Source organism: Natator depressus, chromosome 4 (genome assembly GCF_965152275.1).
Source record: "Natator depressus isolate rNatDep1 chromosome 4, rNatDep2.hap1, whole genome shotgun sequence".
Classification (NCBI taxonomy): domain Eukaryota; kingdom Metazoa; phylum Chordata; order Testudines; family Cheloniidae; genus Natator; species Natator depressus.
Genome location: NC_134237.1, coordinates 34,904,450 through 34,923,235, shown reverse-complemented (window position 1 = coordinate 34,923,235; position 18,786 = coordinate 34,904,450). Strand labels below are relative to the sequence as shown.

Below are 18,786 nucleotides of genomic sequence, written 5' to 3'. Positions count from 1 at the left end.
TATTGACACTTATTTCTGCTCTCCCTGCCCTCTGCACACCAATCTCCCATAAATGTCAAAAGGAACTCAATCACTGACTGTATCCACCACCATATAGAGCTAAGAGCCAGACTTAGCCCTTACGGAGGTGATGGAGAAGCAGCTGATGTCCTGCTCATCCATTCAGTAAGGATTAATCCCAGGCTATGATATCCCTTACTTTGAATAATCAGTGACCAGAGACACAATCTAACTAAGGAATTAGAAGGCAAACCAGATTAAAATAAAAATCCGTTCCACTCCAGTGCAGCTGTGGTCATTCTGGAGGGATGGCGTTCTTTGTAGAAACAAAAGAGTGGTTGGAAATGATGGGAAACCTCAGCAGAAACATTATTTTTCTGCTCTTGGTAGCATCTCCTGTGAATATTCAATGTCTGCTCCTGCTGCCATTGAATTCAAAGGGAGCACTGCTATTGTCTTTAAGGAGAGCAAGTTTCCCTTTGAGCCCTCTCTCCCGCCTCCCTCTACTCCTGTGAATGAGAATCTGATCATAAAGACACCCATATGAGACTTATCCAGATAAAGTCAATTGAATGGGTAGCTAAGACCAGACAGTCAGTGAGCAATAACTGCATTGTGCTGAGGCCAGAGCATGCTCCACGAGGCTCTGCAATTCTGGAGGGGATAAGGATTTGTATCCTCTGTACGGCCCTGTGGCCAGTTCAACAAATCCATTATAACCATCCAGCGTGATCCCGGTTTTCTGTTAAGGAGCAGGCCTTCACACTGTTGGAGTGAGTCACGTGGCAGGGGGATTGGATGGAGAGGCTGCACAGTGGGCATTGTTCTAGGCAGGCTTGTCTGGAGATGCTCTTCTTCAGACAGGCAGCAGTTGCTGCTGAGTGCCTCTACAGTGCACTGCTGCTGAGATCTAACTCATTTATCCCCCCCTCCCATCCCCGCAGATGGACTCCGTGATGAATGCATCATAACTGATTTAACTGAGGCAGTGTTTAATCCAAAGGGGAACACAGGTCCTCCAGCTACATCCTGCCTCCTATTCTGTTAAATAATTAACACAGCTTTCCTTGTAACTGTCACCCCAGATTCCTGCTTGCTGAGAAACTGCAGCAATACATGCACTGATGTGTTTGTCATCCATGTGGAGAATGAAGGGCTGTGTTATTCAGAGGAGGAATGACAGTTACAGGCTGGTGGCATGCAGGCTCTGGAGTTAATATTGCCAGCTGGACCCTTTTAACCTCATCTGCAAACAACTTTCAGTATTTCAGCAACATTACTCCAGTGATTTCAAACCAATCTATCAGAGACACGAGGAGCCAATGAAAAAAAGCTTCTCTCCAGTAGAGTTTTTGGATATTATTTTTATGGATGGGTAATATTACCACTCTAGCACCCCCCGGGGGATGTCTCAGAGTCTTCGGCACAGCCCTCCTGCTGCATTGTTCAAGGTGTCGGCCTTCTTGCAGGGGGGAGTTAAAGTACTCCAAACAAAGTCAGTATGCCTCCACTGCCCACAAAAAGGGTGAGGAGACCCAGTGGACCATCCTATACTCTACCCTGGCCCCAAGGCCCGCTGCGGATATCAGTTGGCGGCTCCTTCATGGGGCCTTGAGGATGGGCGTGTATTTGGCGCGGTTTACCCCTGTCCCAGACACCTGCCCCTTCTGTGGCATGAGGGAGACGCTGGCGCACGTTTACTTGGAGTGCACCAGGTTGCAGCCCCTATTCTGGCTCCTCACAAATATTTTGTTATGTTTCTAGCTGCGCTTTTCCCCTCACCTTCTTATCTATGCACTCACTATCCGTGGCCCCACAAAGCCACAGGACCTCCTGGTCAACCTCCTCCTGACCCTGGCTAAAATGGCCATCTATAAAACCAGGGAGAGGAGGTTGGCTGATGGAGTCTCCTGTGACTGTGGGGCCTATTTCCAATCCTCAATCCATTTATGCATCCAGGCAGAGTTCCTCTGGGCGGCACCCACTGACTCCCTTGACGCCTTCGAGGAGCAGTGGGCACTGTCTCTGCTCGGTGTCCCCCGCAGGTTCCCTTTGACCGCACTCCTGTTCCTGTTATTTTATTAGTTGTCCCCCGAAATCACTTGGCTTCCAGGTCCTGTGGATCCCCTCCCCCTTAGGCTGGGGTGGGGTGGGGGTGGGGGGGAATCCTTTAGCAGTGGGTGGGCTTCCGCCTGCCCACTTTCTGGATCCCAATAGGATCCCTCTCCTGTAGCCATCTGGCCCGACCTTGTCACAATGGTTAACCTGACCTGTTTCTAAAAGGCATGAAATACAAAAAGAAGCAAAAAAAAAAAAAAAAAGCAAAAACCAAAACAAAACCCACAATCCTACACCACCGGGAAGCCAAAGGGGAGTGGGTGAGGAACAGGGAAAAATACCGGCCCTTCACCTGTCTGAGAGGGCCTGGTGGGCCAAGGCTCTCAAGCCGTTTCGCCAGCCAGCAGCCCCGGCTTCCAAGGGCCAGGGAGGTGCTGAGTTGCAATCCTGCTCCTCCAGAGCAGCTACACTCAGCAGCACGAAGCAGGGATCCTCCCTTTTAAGGACATGCCCGGCTCCAGGCGTGACGAGCTTCACAGGTGCTTGACGGGTTGAGGCTAACTGTGCCAGGGGAGCTTTTTAACCCCTTCCTGACAGAAGTGGGGATTTGCCCCACTACAAGAAGTAAGATCTGAGGAGTCTCAGGGATCAGGGTCTAAACTTAGATCTCTGGATCGAAAAGAGTGTCCATTATCTTCAGGAGTGCACCATCTTGAATTCAAGAATGCATATGGCTGCCACAGACCTGGAGAGGTCTCTCTGAATGCATTGTTGACACCATTTAATGTGAAATACTCTGAGTGATGTCTCAGGCCAGGAGAGTAGAGGGCAAACATTTATATAAAGCTACTAAGGCAATTTTATTCAGTAATGAATCATTAGAAGAGAAAGATTCTGGGCTCTGCAGAGCTCTTTATACACAGGAAATATCCTACAGTACTCTGCAATTATGTTAAATGCTGGTAGTGCACTGGAAGTGTCCATTGCCACCACTACTCTCTTGCTGATAGTTCCCTTAAGCCCTGGAATCTGCTGCATTTGGGACATCCTAGTTGGCCAGGCTATTAGATTTGCCCCATACACTTTATAAAAAGCAACAGGGGATCCCCAGAGAGACTCAGAGAGAGAAGTAGAAGGGACCACGTCTCCTTGGAAGGACAGAAGGATCTCTTCAAATGGTCCAGCACACCCACCGCATACTCCTGGCAGCACCAGAGTGCAAGCACTGAGTATAAACCCAGGCCCTTGTCTGTCACTTGAGCCAACAACATGCTGGCGGAGAAGAGAGACCGTTTTCTTCTCCCCCTACTCAGACCTAATTTCCTTATGAATAAAATGACAAAATTCTATAGAGACCAAAACACAGGGCACCGAACAGCTTTTGTAGAATGATCTTGCTAGCACTTATATGGTGCTTATATCTTCAAAGTGCAATATAAACATTAACTAACTAATCCCATGGCACCCTTTGACAGAAGTAATTTATCATCCCATTAATAGATAAGAAAATAATTGAGACTCAATTAGGTTAAGTGATTTTCCCAAGGCCACATAAGTCAATAGCAGAACTGGGATTTTTAGTCACTACGTCCAAACTGAAATCTAGATACAGATTTGAAATGCTCTGTGTCCAGCACCCACCCCTGAGTCATCCAATCCCCTGTTTAGGACCTGTTAATGCTATAAATAAATATAATGGGTCGTTGCAGTTCCCTGTGATTCAAGTTGCTGCCTGCTGCCATTCTGAGCCTCATTCTGATGACACCCGGATTTTACACTGTTATATATCTATTGATTTAGAGTTACTTCTGGAGTTACTTCTGATTTACATTGGTGTGAAATCAGAATCAAGTCCTAGGCCATGGTGGCTTTGGCCAGTGAAGCCTTGCAAGGAGATCTCCCAATAAAGGAAAATCCACCTGGAGGAGGTTTCAGTAGCACAAGGTACCCATAACCCCCACACTGGTGGGGCCGGGGGAGGGGCCCTGGGGCTGGCCAGTGCAGCCTCAGAAATGGACAGCATTATGCTGTTGAGTAGGCATGGTCAGGGCACCCAGGATTCAGCACATAATCAGGCAGCCTCCACCAGGAGGGCCCCTTTGGAGGCCTGGTCACAAGTTATAATGGCCCTGCTCAGGGGTGAATCCTCCTGGGTTTAGTGGTGCGATTTGTACCCCCTTGTGCTAACAGCAGTGACTTAATTTCTGGTCGGGTATTTGTAATTCGTAACTAGTCCCTGGACTACATTACAAGGGAAGCAGCAAAACTGACCAGGCACAAAGTGCTGTGCAATGCCCAAAGGAACCCAACTAACACAACTGAGCAGCACTTTGGCAATCCAGGTGATTCGCTGTTGTTTAGGCTGCCAATCGCCGTTGTAGCTTGTCTGGCAGGCGCCCTGCTACATGGTCATTGCCACTAACTACAGAGTGACATACTACCTGCTTCTCATTAAAGGGCTGTAGTAACTGAGATGCTTATCCATTGACTCCTATAATCCTGAGCTCCCTGACTCAGAAGTCTTGCACCAAAGTAAACAACAGAGGCCGACCATTACAATGTGTCCTTATTTCAAACAACTACTGCCAGGAAGATGTGCTGAAAGAGCACGCTGCTGAGGCTACCCTTCTTAAAGCTAGCTCACTGCTAGCTGAGTCAGTCTGGTTTGTTACTAACTCAAAGGCAACCATAAGCTAGAAACCCACTCAGAGCTAACCAGGACACAGAGAAAGCCCATTTTTGAACAACCAGGGAAGCACAGGAAGAAAATGACCAAACTTTGGTTTTGGCCTCACTCACCAGGTAACTGTTAAAAATGGATATTAAAATGTTAGATCATCTCCTTTTGGGCCAGGTTCTCATTCCTTCCTCACAGCACGTAGCATCTCAGTATTCTACTCCTCAAAGCAATAACACTGAAGTCATTGGGGTTACGCATGGAGCGATGAGCTATTCAGTGTTGTTAATAGGACCAGATTCTGGCCTTGCGTGGTTTACGTTACACAGCATCTCAGAAGAGACTGGGGACCCAGTTAAAGGGCCTGATCCAAAGCCTGTTGGAATCAACAGAGAGACACACGTGAAAATACAACCTTCTGTAATGATCTGGAGTGCATTCCATCTTTTATAGCGCACTGGGAAAACTCAGCAAAATGGTGTCATACACATTTATTTTCCTAAGGATTTATGACAAACATTTGCATATTTGGGCCTTTTTACGGTGAAAAAATACAGGTATAATAAGGGTCTGTAATTTGCTAGAATAAAGAGATACTCCCAACTTGCTTAAGACTTAAAATTTAGATTTTTGTTAAGAAAAAAGTTTTTTTAATAAAGCTCATAAATAAAAAAAATCATTTTGTAAAAATGTAAATGAAAAGGTTTTTTAATTTTTTTAAAATTTTTTAATTGTAACAGCCCCTCAGAACGGAAAGGTGGGTAAACGGTTACGGTGCAATTCCTTGCTCCATCACAGGCTTCCTCCGGAAGTCCTTGGGAGAATCACTGCAGACAGTTACCCACAGGGATGTTTATACTTGCTGACATCACGGGGTATTTTGAGGATAAATACATTATAGACTGTCAGGCACTCCGATACTAATCTAATGGGGGCCATATAATTATGTAAGATGGATAGATTGTGAAAGAAAACAATACCCTTGTTCTAATGCATGACAACCAAAAGTGAAACTGACTAAAAATAGTGAAAATGATCAGTTTAATTTCACTGTCTACCAGAGTGAAATCAAAAAGTAAAACAAACAATATAAACAGTAAATTAGCCATTTAAAATGCTGTCAGCTTTAATTATTAAAAGTGTTATTAGTGTTGATAGTTACTCGGCATGGCAGTATTAGTTGCTTATAATTTATTAGGACCCTTCAACTAATCTGAGAAAATTTGAAAAACACCCTATAGAGTTCTGCAAAAAAGCTTTAATGTAACATTTTTGCAGCCTATTCATTCCTGAAACCTTACTACCTTTTTTTCCTTGAAATTCTGTAGCTGTATTTTCCAGAAGCACTAACCCATGTGCACACAATTTTTGTCACTAGGTTAACCAGCATTTTACTGATGCAGACAATCCTCTTCTTTATTGGCTGTGGTACAAGATAACTGACTTAATCTTCCCCGTAACACGTGAGTTTTCATGTATCATTTTAATCTGCGAAACATTGGAGCTGAGTGTACTGTCACATGCCGATTTTACTTTTCTATGAGAAAGTGACTCCCAGGCTCAATGATGGATTGTTTGCTCTTTTTTAACAACAGGCAAGACGGTGAATGCCCTGGGGTGATAGACAGTGTGCAGTGGGAATGAGAGCAAATCTGATGGCCCAGTTCAAGTTCACCTGACAAAGCTGGAGCAGTCTGCAAACAGCATTCTAGAAAGGATTATTCACACTAGCATTATATTTCTGAATGCATTTTTTCCCTGCGCAGCTGCACAGCTCCCCAACACTGAAGGTTTATGTACCATAATAAAGAGATTTAATTTTTTTCTCTTGCTTCCCACTCCTTACAACTAGTTTCCCCTGCTCTGTGCAATTATAGGGCATCTGTATATCCAAACAACTCAGTACAAACATCACCTTGAAAACAATAGCAGAACTAAACAACAGTAACAAAAAGCCTGAACTCTCTGCTGGCTGGAGAAACAAAAGCTGATGGTTTTGTTAAGCCTAACTTTGTACTGGGGGTTCAATATTTTTATGGAACTTTAGTACCCAGTTTCCTTCCCTCTCACGATGAGGGAAAAAAAATACCCTAAACAATAACAACCAGATGCTTTTCTGGGACAGGATATTGGAACTTTAAGACCTATTTTGGCTTGTAAAAAATTGTATTTTAACTAAAGGAAGTCTTGAACTAAATATTTAGCAGGAAAATCAAACGTTGTTACAAAACACAAAGGGGGCACACTCTTTGCAAAGTCAGAGGTGTTCTATTTTAGCTGGTGGAGCAGCTCCCTGAGAAGTGACAAATATTGCCCCCCATCCAAGAGGTTGTTCCCCCTGGGTGGACCCCCCCCCAAACCTACACAGAACCCCACTGAAACTGATGAGGTGCCACATGGAGACAGGGTTGAACTGCATGGAACCATATGCAGGATCAAGGCCTTTAGCTGCTTCCCGGGGAACAGTTTAGATAATACTTAGCACTTACTAGACATTGCAGTGGCATCTTCAAAGTGCTATACGAACAGTAACAAATTAATCCTCACCAAACCTGCGTGGTAGGTATTCTCCTCATTATGCAGATGGAGAAACAGAGCAACAGAGAGGTTAATTAACTTGAGTAAGGCCATACAGCAAGTCAGTGGAAGAACCAGGAATAAAACTCGAGAGTGTCTGAATCCTGCATTGCCACCACTAGACCATACAGCTCAAAAAAAAGTTTGGACAATGATCTGAATGCATCTGAACCTCGTTTGCCTGGCTATTTCACAGACAGAGGCTTTCAGCGCTTTCTACGAGGTCAATCACATCACCAGCAAAGTAGCACTAAGCGTGAGGCTTCACTGCACAGTTAGCTCAAGCTATAATCTGAGTGTTAATACGAAATCAATTCCTGCCCCCAGACAAAAATCTCTAGCTAAAGCGTGCTTTAAACTCAAGCCAGCTGCCCTGTCAGGTAATGTCTACACCACAGCTTGGGGGATGCAATACCTAGCAAGGGCAGACAGACTCATGTTAGCTCAGCTTGAGCTATGATACGAAAAATGAGGCACAGGCATTGGCTTGGACTAACCACCCAAGCTCAGACCCAGGGGGTTGGGCAGGCTTGGACTCTGACAGCTAGGCCGTGCTGGAACATCCACACTGCTATTTTTAGCACACTGGCTCAAGCAGAGCTAGTCTGAGTCTGGCTGCCTGGCCTGGAAATCACCCTCCCGACCCAGGTGCAGTGGAGACATACCCTTAAGGAGGGTGTGTTGAAGCTCCAGTGATGCTGCCGCTAGACACACAGTGGGGATGTAACAGCTCGAGTTACAACTCATCAGTCTGTGCTGCTAATCCAATCACTCCGTGTAACTCCTGTGCTGTTCTGAAGGCTAGCTCGAGTGCAGGAACTTGAGTGTACTAACTCGAGCTATCTGTTGCAGTGAAGACAAGCCCTACAAGAAATCTAATGCAGATAAAGCCTGACATTCTCTGCCCCTTGAATACATCCCCAGTGAGTTTCTGAGACGGGAATGACATAACTGCATTTGCTACTTTCCAATTCTCCAGGTGGTAACTCACAAAAGTCCAAGAAGGTCACGTCCATGAATTACAAGCTTTGGTCTAAAAAAAACAAAAGATTGTTTCATAAAAAGTAAAAAGCAGCAGCTGCCTCTACCCAGGGTAAGCACTATTGAAGCCTGCGGACAGCACACATACCACAGGACATTCAAAGACTGCGGAGTGTTAAAAATCAGGGATTCTTGGAGTATATTAAAGAACCATGAACAATAACAAAAGTGCAGATAAAAATGAATGAAATAGAGGAAATGTTCAAAGCAGCAGCTGCATGTACATGCAATACTAAAACATGTCCCCAGCACACCCAGCAAACATGTAAAAGCTCCAAGAAATGTCTTTGGATTGTGGCTTGAATTAAATTAAGTATTTTCAGGGGGCAGAACAGCAGGGTAAGTGACACTGGCTGTTGAGGGAGTTAGTGTGAAATTACATCTCCTGAACCCCAGAATATCACCAGACATTTCTGCTTCAGTCGCATAATTTATGTTGACTGAAGAAACCCCAAAATGAAAGGCATCAAACCCATTCTGTGGAGAATTACAGTTTTATATAATGGTCTGTGAGTCAGGGTCACAAAATCAGGGACAGGAATTGATCCTGAGTCAACAACAGAGCTCCCGCTGATGATAATGATTCTACAAAGGATGAACAAGAATATGACCATGTCGTAATTAAACTTTCAGAGGCTATGACAAGTCTTTGGAGTCCACACAAATTTTTCCATTGGCATTAATTGGAGATGGATCAAACACGTAGCTAGTAAAATTGCTAGTGCATTCAGCATCAGTCAGTGGGAAAATTCTGCAGGATACTTTTAGGACTGTCCCTGTGTCTGCCATTTGTTTATTTAATCATTTGTACATGCAATTATCTAATTTGCATGCATGACTGCAGAAAATATATGTGCAAATTATGTGTGCAATTGCAAACCTAAGTTATCCACAAATGTGTTTCTTCCAGCATCATTACAGTTCAGAGTTAACATCATACTGCTCAGAATTAGGACTGTTCACAACTTTCTTTGAGTTGGTGTTTCAGGTTTATCTAGGCTAGTGCACAGGGTCACTGTACATTGGAAAGTTTATTTTCACAACCATGAGGAGCAGAAACTTAATTTTTATATGATATTCTTATATTCTGCAGAAATCCTAATACATCATGGGCTGCATAGCTACATTGAGCAAGTAGGGAGTTTGGCATCCTTATTCTTTATAGAGTTAAATCAAGAGACATGTTAGAAATGAAAACAGAGAAAAAAGGGAAGTTACAGATGTAGACCAAGGGAGAAAAGAGATCCTTTCAGGGTGGATTTGAAAACAGCTAGGAGTTAAGTAGAAAGAACAGGCGTACTTGTGGCACCTTAGAGACTAACAAATTTATTTGAGCATACGCTTTTGTGGGCTTGTGATGTTCAGGAAGGCACTTCCAGATGACATGAGCTACAGATGACAGGCTCTTACACCATCAGTGACAAAAGAGTGCAAAGTGTCAGAGAATAGGTTCATGCTAGATGAGCACATGGGTATAGAATGTGACTTTAGGCACTGCCCTGAAAATTGTGTAAGCTGCAGTCCCCAGGAGACATTGTTACTCTGTGGCTATGTCGACGCTATGAGCTAGGGGGCGTGATTCCCAGCTCACATATCCATATGAGTGCTAGCTCTCATCTGAGTTAGGACACTAGGAACAGTAGTGTAGCCACAACGCTTTCAACAAAGATAAATTCAACATTTCAACAAAATTCAACAAAGACAAAAGGTAAGGTGCTACACTTAGGGAAGAAAAAACAAATGCACAAATACAGAATGGGGGATAACTAGCTTGACAGCGGCACTGCTGAGAAGGATCTGGGAGTTGAGGTGGATCACAACCTCAACATGAGTCAACAATGAAATGCTGTTTCCAAAAAAGAAAATGCAATTTTGGGCTGCATTAACAGAGGCATAGCATGAGGTGATAGTACTGCTCTACTCAGTGCTGGTTAGGCCTCAGCTAGAGTCCTGTGTCCAATTTTGGTCACCACTGTATAGAAAGGATGTAGAGAAACTGGGAAGGATCCACAGGTGAGCAACAAAGATGATCAAAGATGATGGAATGCCAGCCATATGAGCAAAGGCTGAAGGAACTGGGTAAGTTTAGTTTGGAAAAGTGGAGATTAAGGGGGGGGGGGGGGAGACATGATAGCAGTCTTCAAATACTTGAAAGGCTGCCATAAAAAGATGGAAAAAAATTGTCCTCTCTTGCCAGAAAGGGCAGGGCAAGAGACAATGGGTTCAAACTACACCATAGCAGATTTAGATAAAATCTCAGGAAAAACTTCCTAACTGCAACAACAATAGCACAATGGAACAAACTGCTTCGGGAAGTTGTGGAAGCTCCTTCCCTGGAGGTTTTCAAGAAGAGGCTGGATAGCCATGAGTCTTGGATGATTTAGACCCAAGTCCTGCATCCTGGCAGGGGGTTAGACTAGATGGCCCTTGCGGTCCTGTCTATCCCTATGGCTCTGTGATTCTATGAAGAGCATAGGGAGCAGCGCGGTGCTAGCTGCCCTGAGTACAAACCCACCTGAACCCTGTGGGTACGTATCTCGGGCTGCTCGCGTGTGCTGCTGCTGTCTGTGCTTTTGCGGCCAACTCCCTATGATTAACACGGCAGCTCAGACGAGAGCTAGCATGAGTACATCCGCGTGGACATGCAATCACATCCCTAGCTCATAGTGTAGACCTAGCCAGAGACACCCCTCAGAGAAACAATTTCTCCTGGGTCCTCCTTGGTACCAGCAGCAAATCACATCCCCCTGTGCCAGCTCAGCCAAGGTTCCACCTTCCTCCACCACCGCCGCCTCTCGGGAGCAGTTACACCATGTAAAGCTAGTGTAAGTCAGATCAGAATGAGCCTCCACATGTGTAGGACAGCAGGGAATGCCCTAAACCCACCCACATCCAGTCGGCAGCCAAAAAAAGCAAAAACAATGTTCTTACAGACCAACTTGCCATTACTTATGGCTTGTCTCTATGGAGAGTTAGTATGCAGCAACCTGAGGAGTAAATCTACAGTTCAACTAGGCTGCCATTCACTAACTGACTGCGTGGATCCTACTACCACATGCTACAAGTTCAGTACAAGTTTCACAGCAGCGACTGCAGGATCTACGCAGTCAGTTAGTGCACAGTCGGCTGGTGCATCGCAGATGTACATTCCAGCTTGCTACACACTAATTCTCTGAATAGACAGTCCCTTAGTTTATAACTATACTTGAGTATACTTGATAAAGGCAAATAGCTCCCTTCACTTCAGTGGGACTACTTGTGTGAATAAGGGTTGCAAGACTGGCCTTTAGATTTGTGGCAGCCACAGTTCCATTAGAGGCATCAGTGGGAGTTTTGTTTTGTTTTTAAGAGAGAACTGCCAGGCTGATAGGAAAGTGTCCTGTGGGCACATTAAACACAGATGTGAGCAAGTCCATCCATGGCAAGGCTTCCTTTGGCTTCAACAGCGGTTTTGCCTGTATAAGGGCTGCAAGGTTTGCTCTGTGGCTAGCACAGTTAAAACTGCCATTTTACAATGTAAGCAAGAAATTACACACTCAGGTCTGAAAAAAAGAAGCTAAGTTTTTATCACTTTTTGTTTTAGTAACACAGCATGTCAACACTGAAAAAAGTCTCTGAAAATCATAAATACAAGTAAACCCAAATACCTGAAATAACTATACCAGATCCTGACTATACCCTCTTCCTTAGGATAGTATCTCCTAATAGCAGAAGGGGTTACAAATCCCACTGTCCTTTCTCAGCCAAAACCCACATTGAAGTCAAGCCCTGAGTAAAGGTTGTACCATCTTATCTCCTTCTGGTGCTGTGATTTCTAGATGAGACTGATCATTATAAGGACAAAGTTCTAGTGTTAGCTCACAATATTCCTGGCTCTTGTGGGTTTGTTATACCCTTGATGTTCCTTGAATATACTTTTATGTGGTTTTGTTAATTTCCACAACAAGCTGTATTCAGTAACATGGTGTTACCAACCTGGAACGATGACCCTGATCCTTCCAACACTTAGGAATAGAAGTAATTTTACTTCTATGGCTCTGCTCTAACAAGCAGAGTTATTTATGTGTATAAATGTGTGAGGGATCAGGTCCCACGTCAGCACCTGTCAGGCTGTCTTTGCACAAGGCTAGTTAGGTTCTGCTACCGAAGGCCTCGTTAAAGAAAGATGATGGCAGATTTCATTGCATTCCACGTGTTGATTATTGAAGAAATAATAAATTCCTTTCTCTCCAAAGTTGGTGGAGTGTGAAACATCTTTCCCATTAAGAGAATGAATTTGGGGGTCTGTGAGGTAGATGAGGCCTTTTCCATTACCAGTCACCCAACCTGTAGAATAAAGAACACATCTGAATATAAAATGACATACAATAGTCCCTTCACTTCATTGTGTTCTGTAATTAAGCCCCACCCACCCCAAGTCTGATCAATTTTTCATAGGTGGAATTCTGCTGATGTCAGTGGAGTTACTCCTGATTTACCCCAGGGTAAGTGAGAGCAGAATAAGGCCCTTAACGTCTGTACTGATATGCAGGTAAGAACACATTCACAAGATGACATTAGGTCCCAAGAGCATCTTGTTTTTGGCTTTACCCTGCTAAGGGAGGAGGGTACTTGAGTCAACAGCTTGGAAGGTCATGTCATCAGCTCTAACCCAGGAGAGCCTGTGAAGCTAAAGAGGGGGTGAATGCTTTCAGCCATTTTGGGGCTTGCCAGTCACAGGGAAGGAGAAGGGTGGCATGGGAACTGCTACACTGTCTCGGTGTTACCTGAGGAGCCCCCTTTGCAGGGAAGCCCCTCAGGGCCCCATTTCTGTTAGCTTTAGTTTAGCTTTCACATGGGTGGAGTGACACAAGGTTGCATCACACTAGGATCTGGCCCAGGAACATGATCACAGCTTCTCTCACATCAAGAAGAAAGGGAGGTTCTCTTTGAACCGCCAGGTGTTATTTATTTCACATGCCAAAAATTATGGCCTATTTTCTTACACAATGTGAGTCTGAGTCCTCTCTATGCCTCCCTTTGTCTTAGTGACACTGTAAACGGTTTTGTTCTTTGTACAGCACACACTGCTGGAAAATGGGAAGGACATACAACAAACAGAATCAGCCATCATACAAACCTTGCAAATCAACAACCACATCTGTGCCATGGGAAAACTCATGGGAGAAATGGCCAAAGGCCAAGCCATACTCTGTGGCTTTGTACTCTGTTTTTACTACTTTTGTGTTATTAGATAGTTTCACAAATTCTCCAAGAATATAGGGCTCCACACTCACACATCCTTTTATAGATTTGCCTTCTAATATCTGAAAGAAAACAGAATGTTAAAGGGTTAAAATAATCCCAGTAGAGATGAAAACAGTGAGAAGTCCTATAGCTCAGCTATCTGAATTCTTATTTGCACTATTACTTTTTTCCACTGCACTAAAAGGATGTAAAGAGCCCCCACACTGTGCCATCCATTTGTTTGGTCCCATCACAACACATCTGGAAGCAGAGCTCACATCTAGCGAGAGAGAAGAAAGTATCAGCTCTGGAAACGTTAATTCAGCCTGGTGAGACTAGACATGGGGATCAACAAGTTCTATAGTTATCTTCCTTGTAAAGCAAATGAAAAATATATTGCAAGAAAGTCAGTATAAAAAGTGGGAGAAGGAGATGAGAAGATGGCAGACCAGCAACCAGCAGCTGTTCATCTTTTACATGGTCTGTGGTTGGTGGATGTAGTTATGTCTACATATTCAAGCGCTTGAATGTATTCATGCTAAAACTGCATTAGGCCTTGCTAACCAGTGCTCCAGTGTAAAGCAGCACCAATGACAGCATACTTAGCAAAAGCAGTAAAGCAAAGCTCTTTGATCCAAGGTCATTTGCATATTGCATTATAGCATATACGTGAACAACAGAGCAGTAATTTATATTCCACACATGCAGGGACAAAGACATAGAGGACATAGATACTGTGTATAATAGTCTACTTGGCTATTTGTATTTGAAATGCAGGAGTCTAATAGAACGTAGTTAAATATGTAAACTAGATTTATAAAAGATAGAGGGATAGATGTTGGCTAATGCTCTGGCCCCGGTGCACCATTCAGGTGATGCAAGAGGGCCAGAAAGCTACTGTCTCAGGGTAGCTGCAGATTTCCCTGGAACGGAGGACTCCCCACATGGCTTGTAGCCAGCTATGTTGGCTCTAGGCCATCCCCTCCCATCCCCCTGGGTAAGGACAGTGTCTTGGGGGCAAGTCTGGATGTGATGCAACCTGGTGATCCCCATCTGCTCCTTGGGTGCCATTACAAATCAATGCAAATTAGGGTAACCCTCAGGCTGCACTGAATGGGGACTGACTGGACCTGAGGATCTGGCCCATGTTATTGTAACCGTTATTTCCAGCAACATTGTTACGATTAGTAATGATTATTTATGATTATTTTAATGATCAAATGAAAAAACAAGTTCCTGTCTCAAGGAATCGACAATCTCAGGGCCACACCCTTCTTGCCTGGCGCATCTGAGTAGCAAGGGCACTGGAACCTTCATAGAAGTGGGTGGGCCAAGGACAAAGTGGCAGAGGAATTAAAATACTACTTAAATAACCTGCAGAATACAACTGTAACATAAATAACCAGAATACAAAATGTAGCTACATTATAATATTTAATTATAGTACAAACAAAAAGGCAACTTTAGTTCTAAACATGGGGACTGCATTTTTTCCCCTCAGCACATGTTTCTTTTGTTAAAAAGTGGGGGGCATGGTCCTTTTATAAGTGGGGAGAGCCACGGCTCCCTGCCCCCCATTCTGGCACCAGTGCTGAGTAGTCCCACTTAAATCAAAGAGCCAATTTAAGTGAATAAACGGAGCAGAATTTTACCCTAATTCTGGTAGTTCCGAGAGCACCATTAGAAGTATAGGCTAAATTTTAAAGAAGCATACTAAAGGTGCAGCTACTAAAATAGTAGGTGCACCTGCAGGCAAACATGAGCCCTCATATTTCTGTGCACAAACTGGTTAGGTGCTAACACAAGTTGGGCAACTACACCTACCAGCTGGTTAACTGAGCCCTTCCCTGCCCAAGTTACACACGTAAAGGTATGGGTTTGGTGGCCCGGCAGGACATACATACTTTTACAATTGCATCCATTGCACCCTTTAGTGAGAATCTGTGCTTGTATGTTAGATGTTTTTTCATCTTTAAATAATCAAACTTGTTTACCAGGTAATGGCATTTGCCTCTTAGGGGACCTCTACCCAGCATTTCGGAGTGTGAACGAGCGAGCCTCTCTGGGTCGACAGACTTGGCCTAGCGAGGATCATACAACTGTTCTAAAAACAGCTGTTTAGACAGTGCTTTGAAGTTACGGCTTGAGCTCAGACTCTGAAGCCTATGAAGCGGCGGTCTACCCTTAGCCAGGAGGCTCACTTCCGTTTGCTCCAAAATGCTGTGTTTACATATCCACTGTGTATGGGACACAAGTGGCTTATAATAATTATTGTTCTGCAGAGATCTTGTAACTTTCCTAATTTTATACCTTTCTCTCTACCCACTGTTCTACAGGAGAAACATTCTCTGATCATTTCCTGCTGGCTTCTGTAAGTTCCCTGCTTCAGTTGATTTCATTTCAGGATTTCTTACCAGGAGTACTGCAGAGGGGATGTAAAAGATTTGTGTTGGGATCTTTTGCTCATACAGCCTTTTGTTGAATTCTGTCACGTAGTACTGGGCAGTCATTTGTCGCTCTACATCAATGAAATGATTAAGAAGCCCCTTTTCTTCTTTATACTCTTTCCCAACATACCTACATGGGAAAAACAGACAGACAGCATAGCCAATTCCTCAGGCAGATAGCAATAAGCGAAATCCTCATTGGGATGCAAATCATCACCACAAATCCACTTTGTTGTTCAAGAGCAAAGCTATTTATTGGTAACTTATTTAAAATGACAACAACTGAAATCTGGTCTTGTACCTCTTGATGGAACAACAGAAGTTAGCTCTGAAAGATCTTAGTCTTAGGGTGAGAATTTCAAAAGCATGTAAATGAATTTGGCATCTAACTCTAGCTGACTTCCACTGGAGCACAGGCACCTTTGAAAATCCCACCACATTCCCTAATAACCCATATATCACATTTACTCATGATCCAAAATCCACATTTCCCTCTGCCAAGCAGCACGCACTGCCTCTAGGTGCTGTGGTCTTGGTGAAGTGAGCTGGTGGACTTATTCCAGTTCTTAGGGTAGAGGTGTCCATTTCACAAAGCCACGGCACAGAATAAAATGTTAGCCATCTCTCAGACATGCCATGCTCCGCCCTGCCCAGCTCTCTCCTTATCCTCTTGAGAACAAGACAGCTAGGCTCAGATTTTTAAAGCCATTTAGGTGTTGCTGCGCTCAGCACTGCAATGCCTAACTGATTTAGGAGCCTAAATCTTACTTTCAAAGTGATTTAGACACTTGGGAGCCAAAATCTCTGACTGTAAATGGGATTTAGGCTCCCAAGTATCTAAATCATTTTTGAAAAAAAAAATCAGACTTGGGCGTTACAGCACTGAGCACAGCAAGACCTAAAGACCTCAAGTCGAGGCAGAGGACAAGACTTGGCAGTTAATCTTGTGCCCATGAGCAACCTCTACTCATATTTGTATTAAAACACAACAAGACTGCACTCTACTGTGTGCCTTGTTTACATACAAGCTTGCACTGAAATCACTAAATTGGTTTTAATTTGGCTATTTTCCTATTTTATGCAAGTCTGTGTGTGAATACTTTCAGATTACGAGTGTTGTATCTGGATTATATTTAAATCGGAAATAGGAATGCAAAATGAGAGAGTCTGAAACAACAAAAGGTGTGAAATAAAATCCATTCACTTACTTCTGTGCAAGTTTGTATGTAGACAAGCCCAAGGGCATAATAGGAAAATGGACAGTAAATGTAACACAGTGTCAGATAACACAGAAAACAATAATGAAGCAATTGGTTCTTTTTAAATACCTGTCCCAATGGAAAGACTGTAACTTCAGAATCAAACTGGGTAACAAGAATATCCAGAGCTATAATAGTGAGGATCAATCAAATAGCCAGGAGCTTTGGAAGGGCTATAAAACCCTTTTGCTTCAGGATATTAACAGCTCTTAACAAATGGAGATTAGGAAGAAATACTTTCCCTGGGAACAGGATATTCCATAATTCCCCTATAACATTGGGGTTTCTTGCACCTTTTTCTGAAGTACTGACCGCTGTCAGAGACAGGACCTTGGGTCTGATCCAGTATGGCAATTGCCATGTTCCTATGTGTGCAGAATTAGCCCTGATTAAAATTTCACTTCAGCAATTTGTGCTTGATCAATACCTTCCCAAAGTTTCTTCTTGATGCAGAAAGTGTATCCAAAATGCAGTCCTTTGTTTGCCTTCCTTCGCCACGCTCAGGTAGTCTCCAATATACACAGCTGTTTCCTGGCCTGTCCACAGCCCAGATTTCTTCGAGTATTTCAGAAGAAGAGCAGCTACCAAAACAAAACCCCCACACATGAAACTGACAGCTTCTTTAGCAATGTTGTTCTATACCAGTAACCAAGGATGAAACCTAAGAGCTGTCAATTTTTTCCGTTGGGATTGATGTCCATGCCCAGACAAAGTTTCAAAGCTCTGCTACCCTGTCACACTCAACTATTACAGCGCAGTATTGAAACAGCATCTTTTGTAGAAGCTCATCCATAAGTGGAAATATATAAGATAGTTAGGCAAAATGCATTGATTTGGCAGGACACACTGTAGGGCTGCTTTGTGGTTTCCTGCCCCCGTCTTGTACACTAATAAAAGTTTAAATGATTAGGGAGTCCAGAAGAAAAACTATTAGCAAGTAGAGAACACAAAATGTCTACAGGAAGAATCAAATGCATTTCACTCCCGCTCTGTAATGCCCCTGCTATGAGCCAGTCATAAGCCTCTCGCTCATATATAAGCCTGAATACCACCAAATTGTGTGGCACTGTACAGTTATACTGATAAGAATATCTAGACTTATACTAGTTAATGCTAACACAAATTTGGAAGGGATATAAAACCTTCACGGCTAAAACCAATGTACTGCTAGGATTAGGACAGAGGTAGGAAAACTACAACCCGGGGGCCACATCCGGCGCTCGAGCTCCCACTGGGAAGCAGGGTCTAGGGCTTGACCTGCTCCAATGCTCCAGCCGGGGAGCGGGGTCGGGGTCTTGCCCCACTCTGCATGGTTCCTGGAACCAGCGGCACATCTCCCCTCCGGCTCCTACATGTAGGGGCAGCCAGGGGGCTCTGCTTGCTGCCCCCACCCCAAGCGCACCCCTGCAGCTCCCATTGGCCAGGACCCACCAGGAACTGAAAGCCAATGGGAGCTACAGGGGCAGCGCCTGCACACAGGGCTGCGTGCAGAGCCGCCTGG

General features: G+C 44.0%; 1 protein-coding gene across 1 annotated transcript in view; it reads right to left on the bottom strand.

Annotated features, from left to right (window-relative positions):
• Positions 1–12,112: 12,112 nt before the first annotated feature.
• Positions 12,113–18,786, bottom strand: part of ALPK1 (alpha kinase 1) — a 74,635-nt gene continuing 67,961 nt past the window's right edge. The window contains exons 12-15 of the mRNA XM_074950010.1: positions 17,713–17,866; positions 15,994–16,156; positions 13,473–13,659; positions 12,113–12,679 (exon numbers count right to left, since the gene is read on the bottom strand). Coding sequence (XP_074806111.1) covers positions 12,480–12,679; positions 13,473–13,659; positions 15,994–16,156; positions 17,713–17,866 — 704 coding nt within the window. The 3' untranslated portion in view covers positions 12,113–12,479. The remainder of the gene's footprint in view (positions 12,680–13,472; positions 13,660–15,993; positions 16,157–17,712; positions 17,867–18,786) is intronic.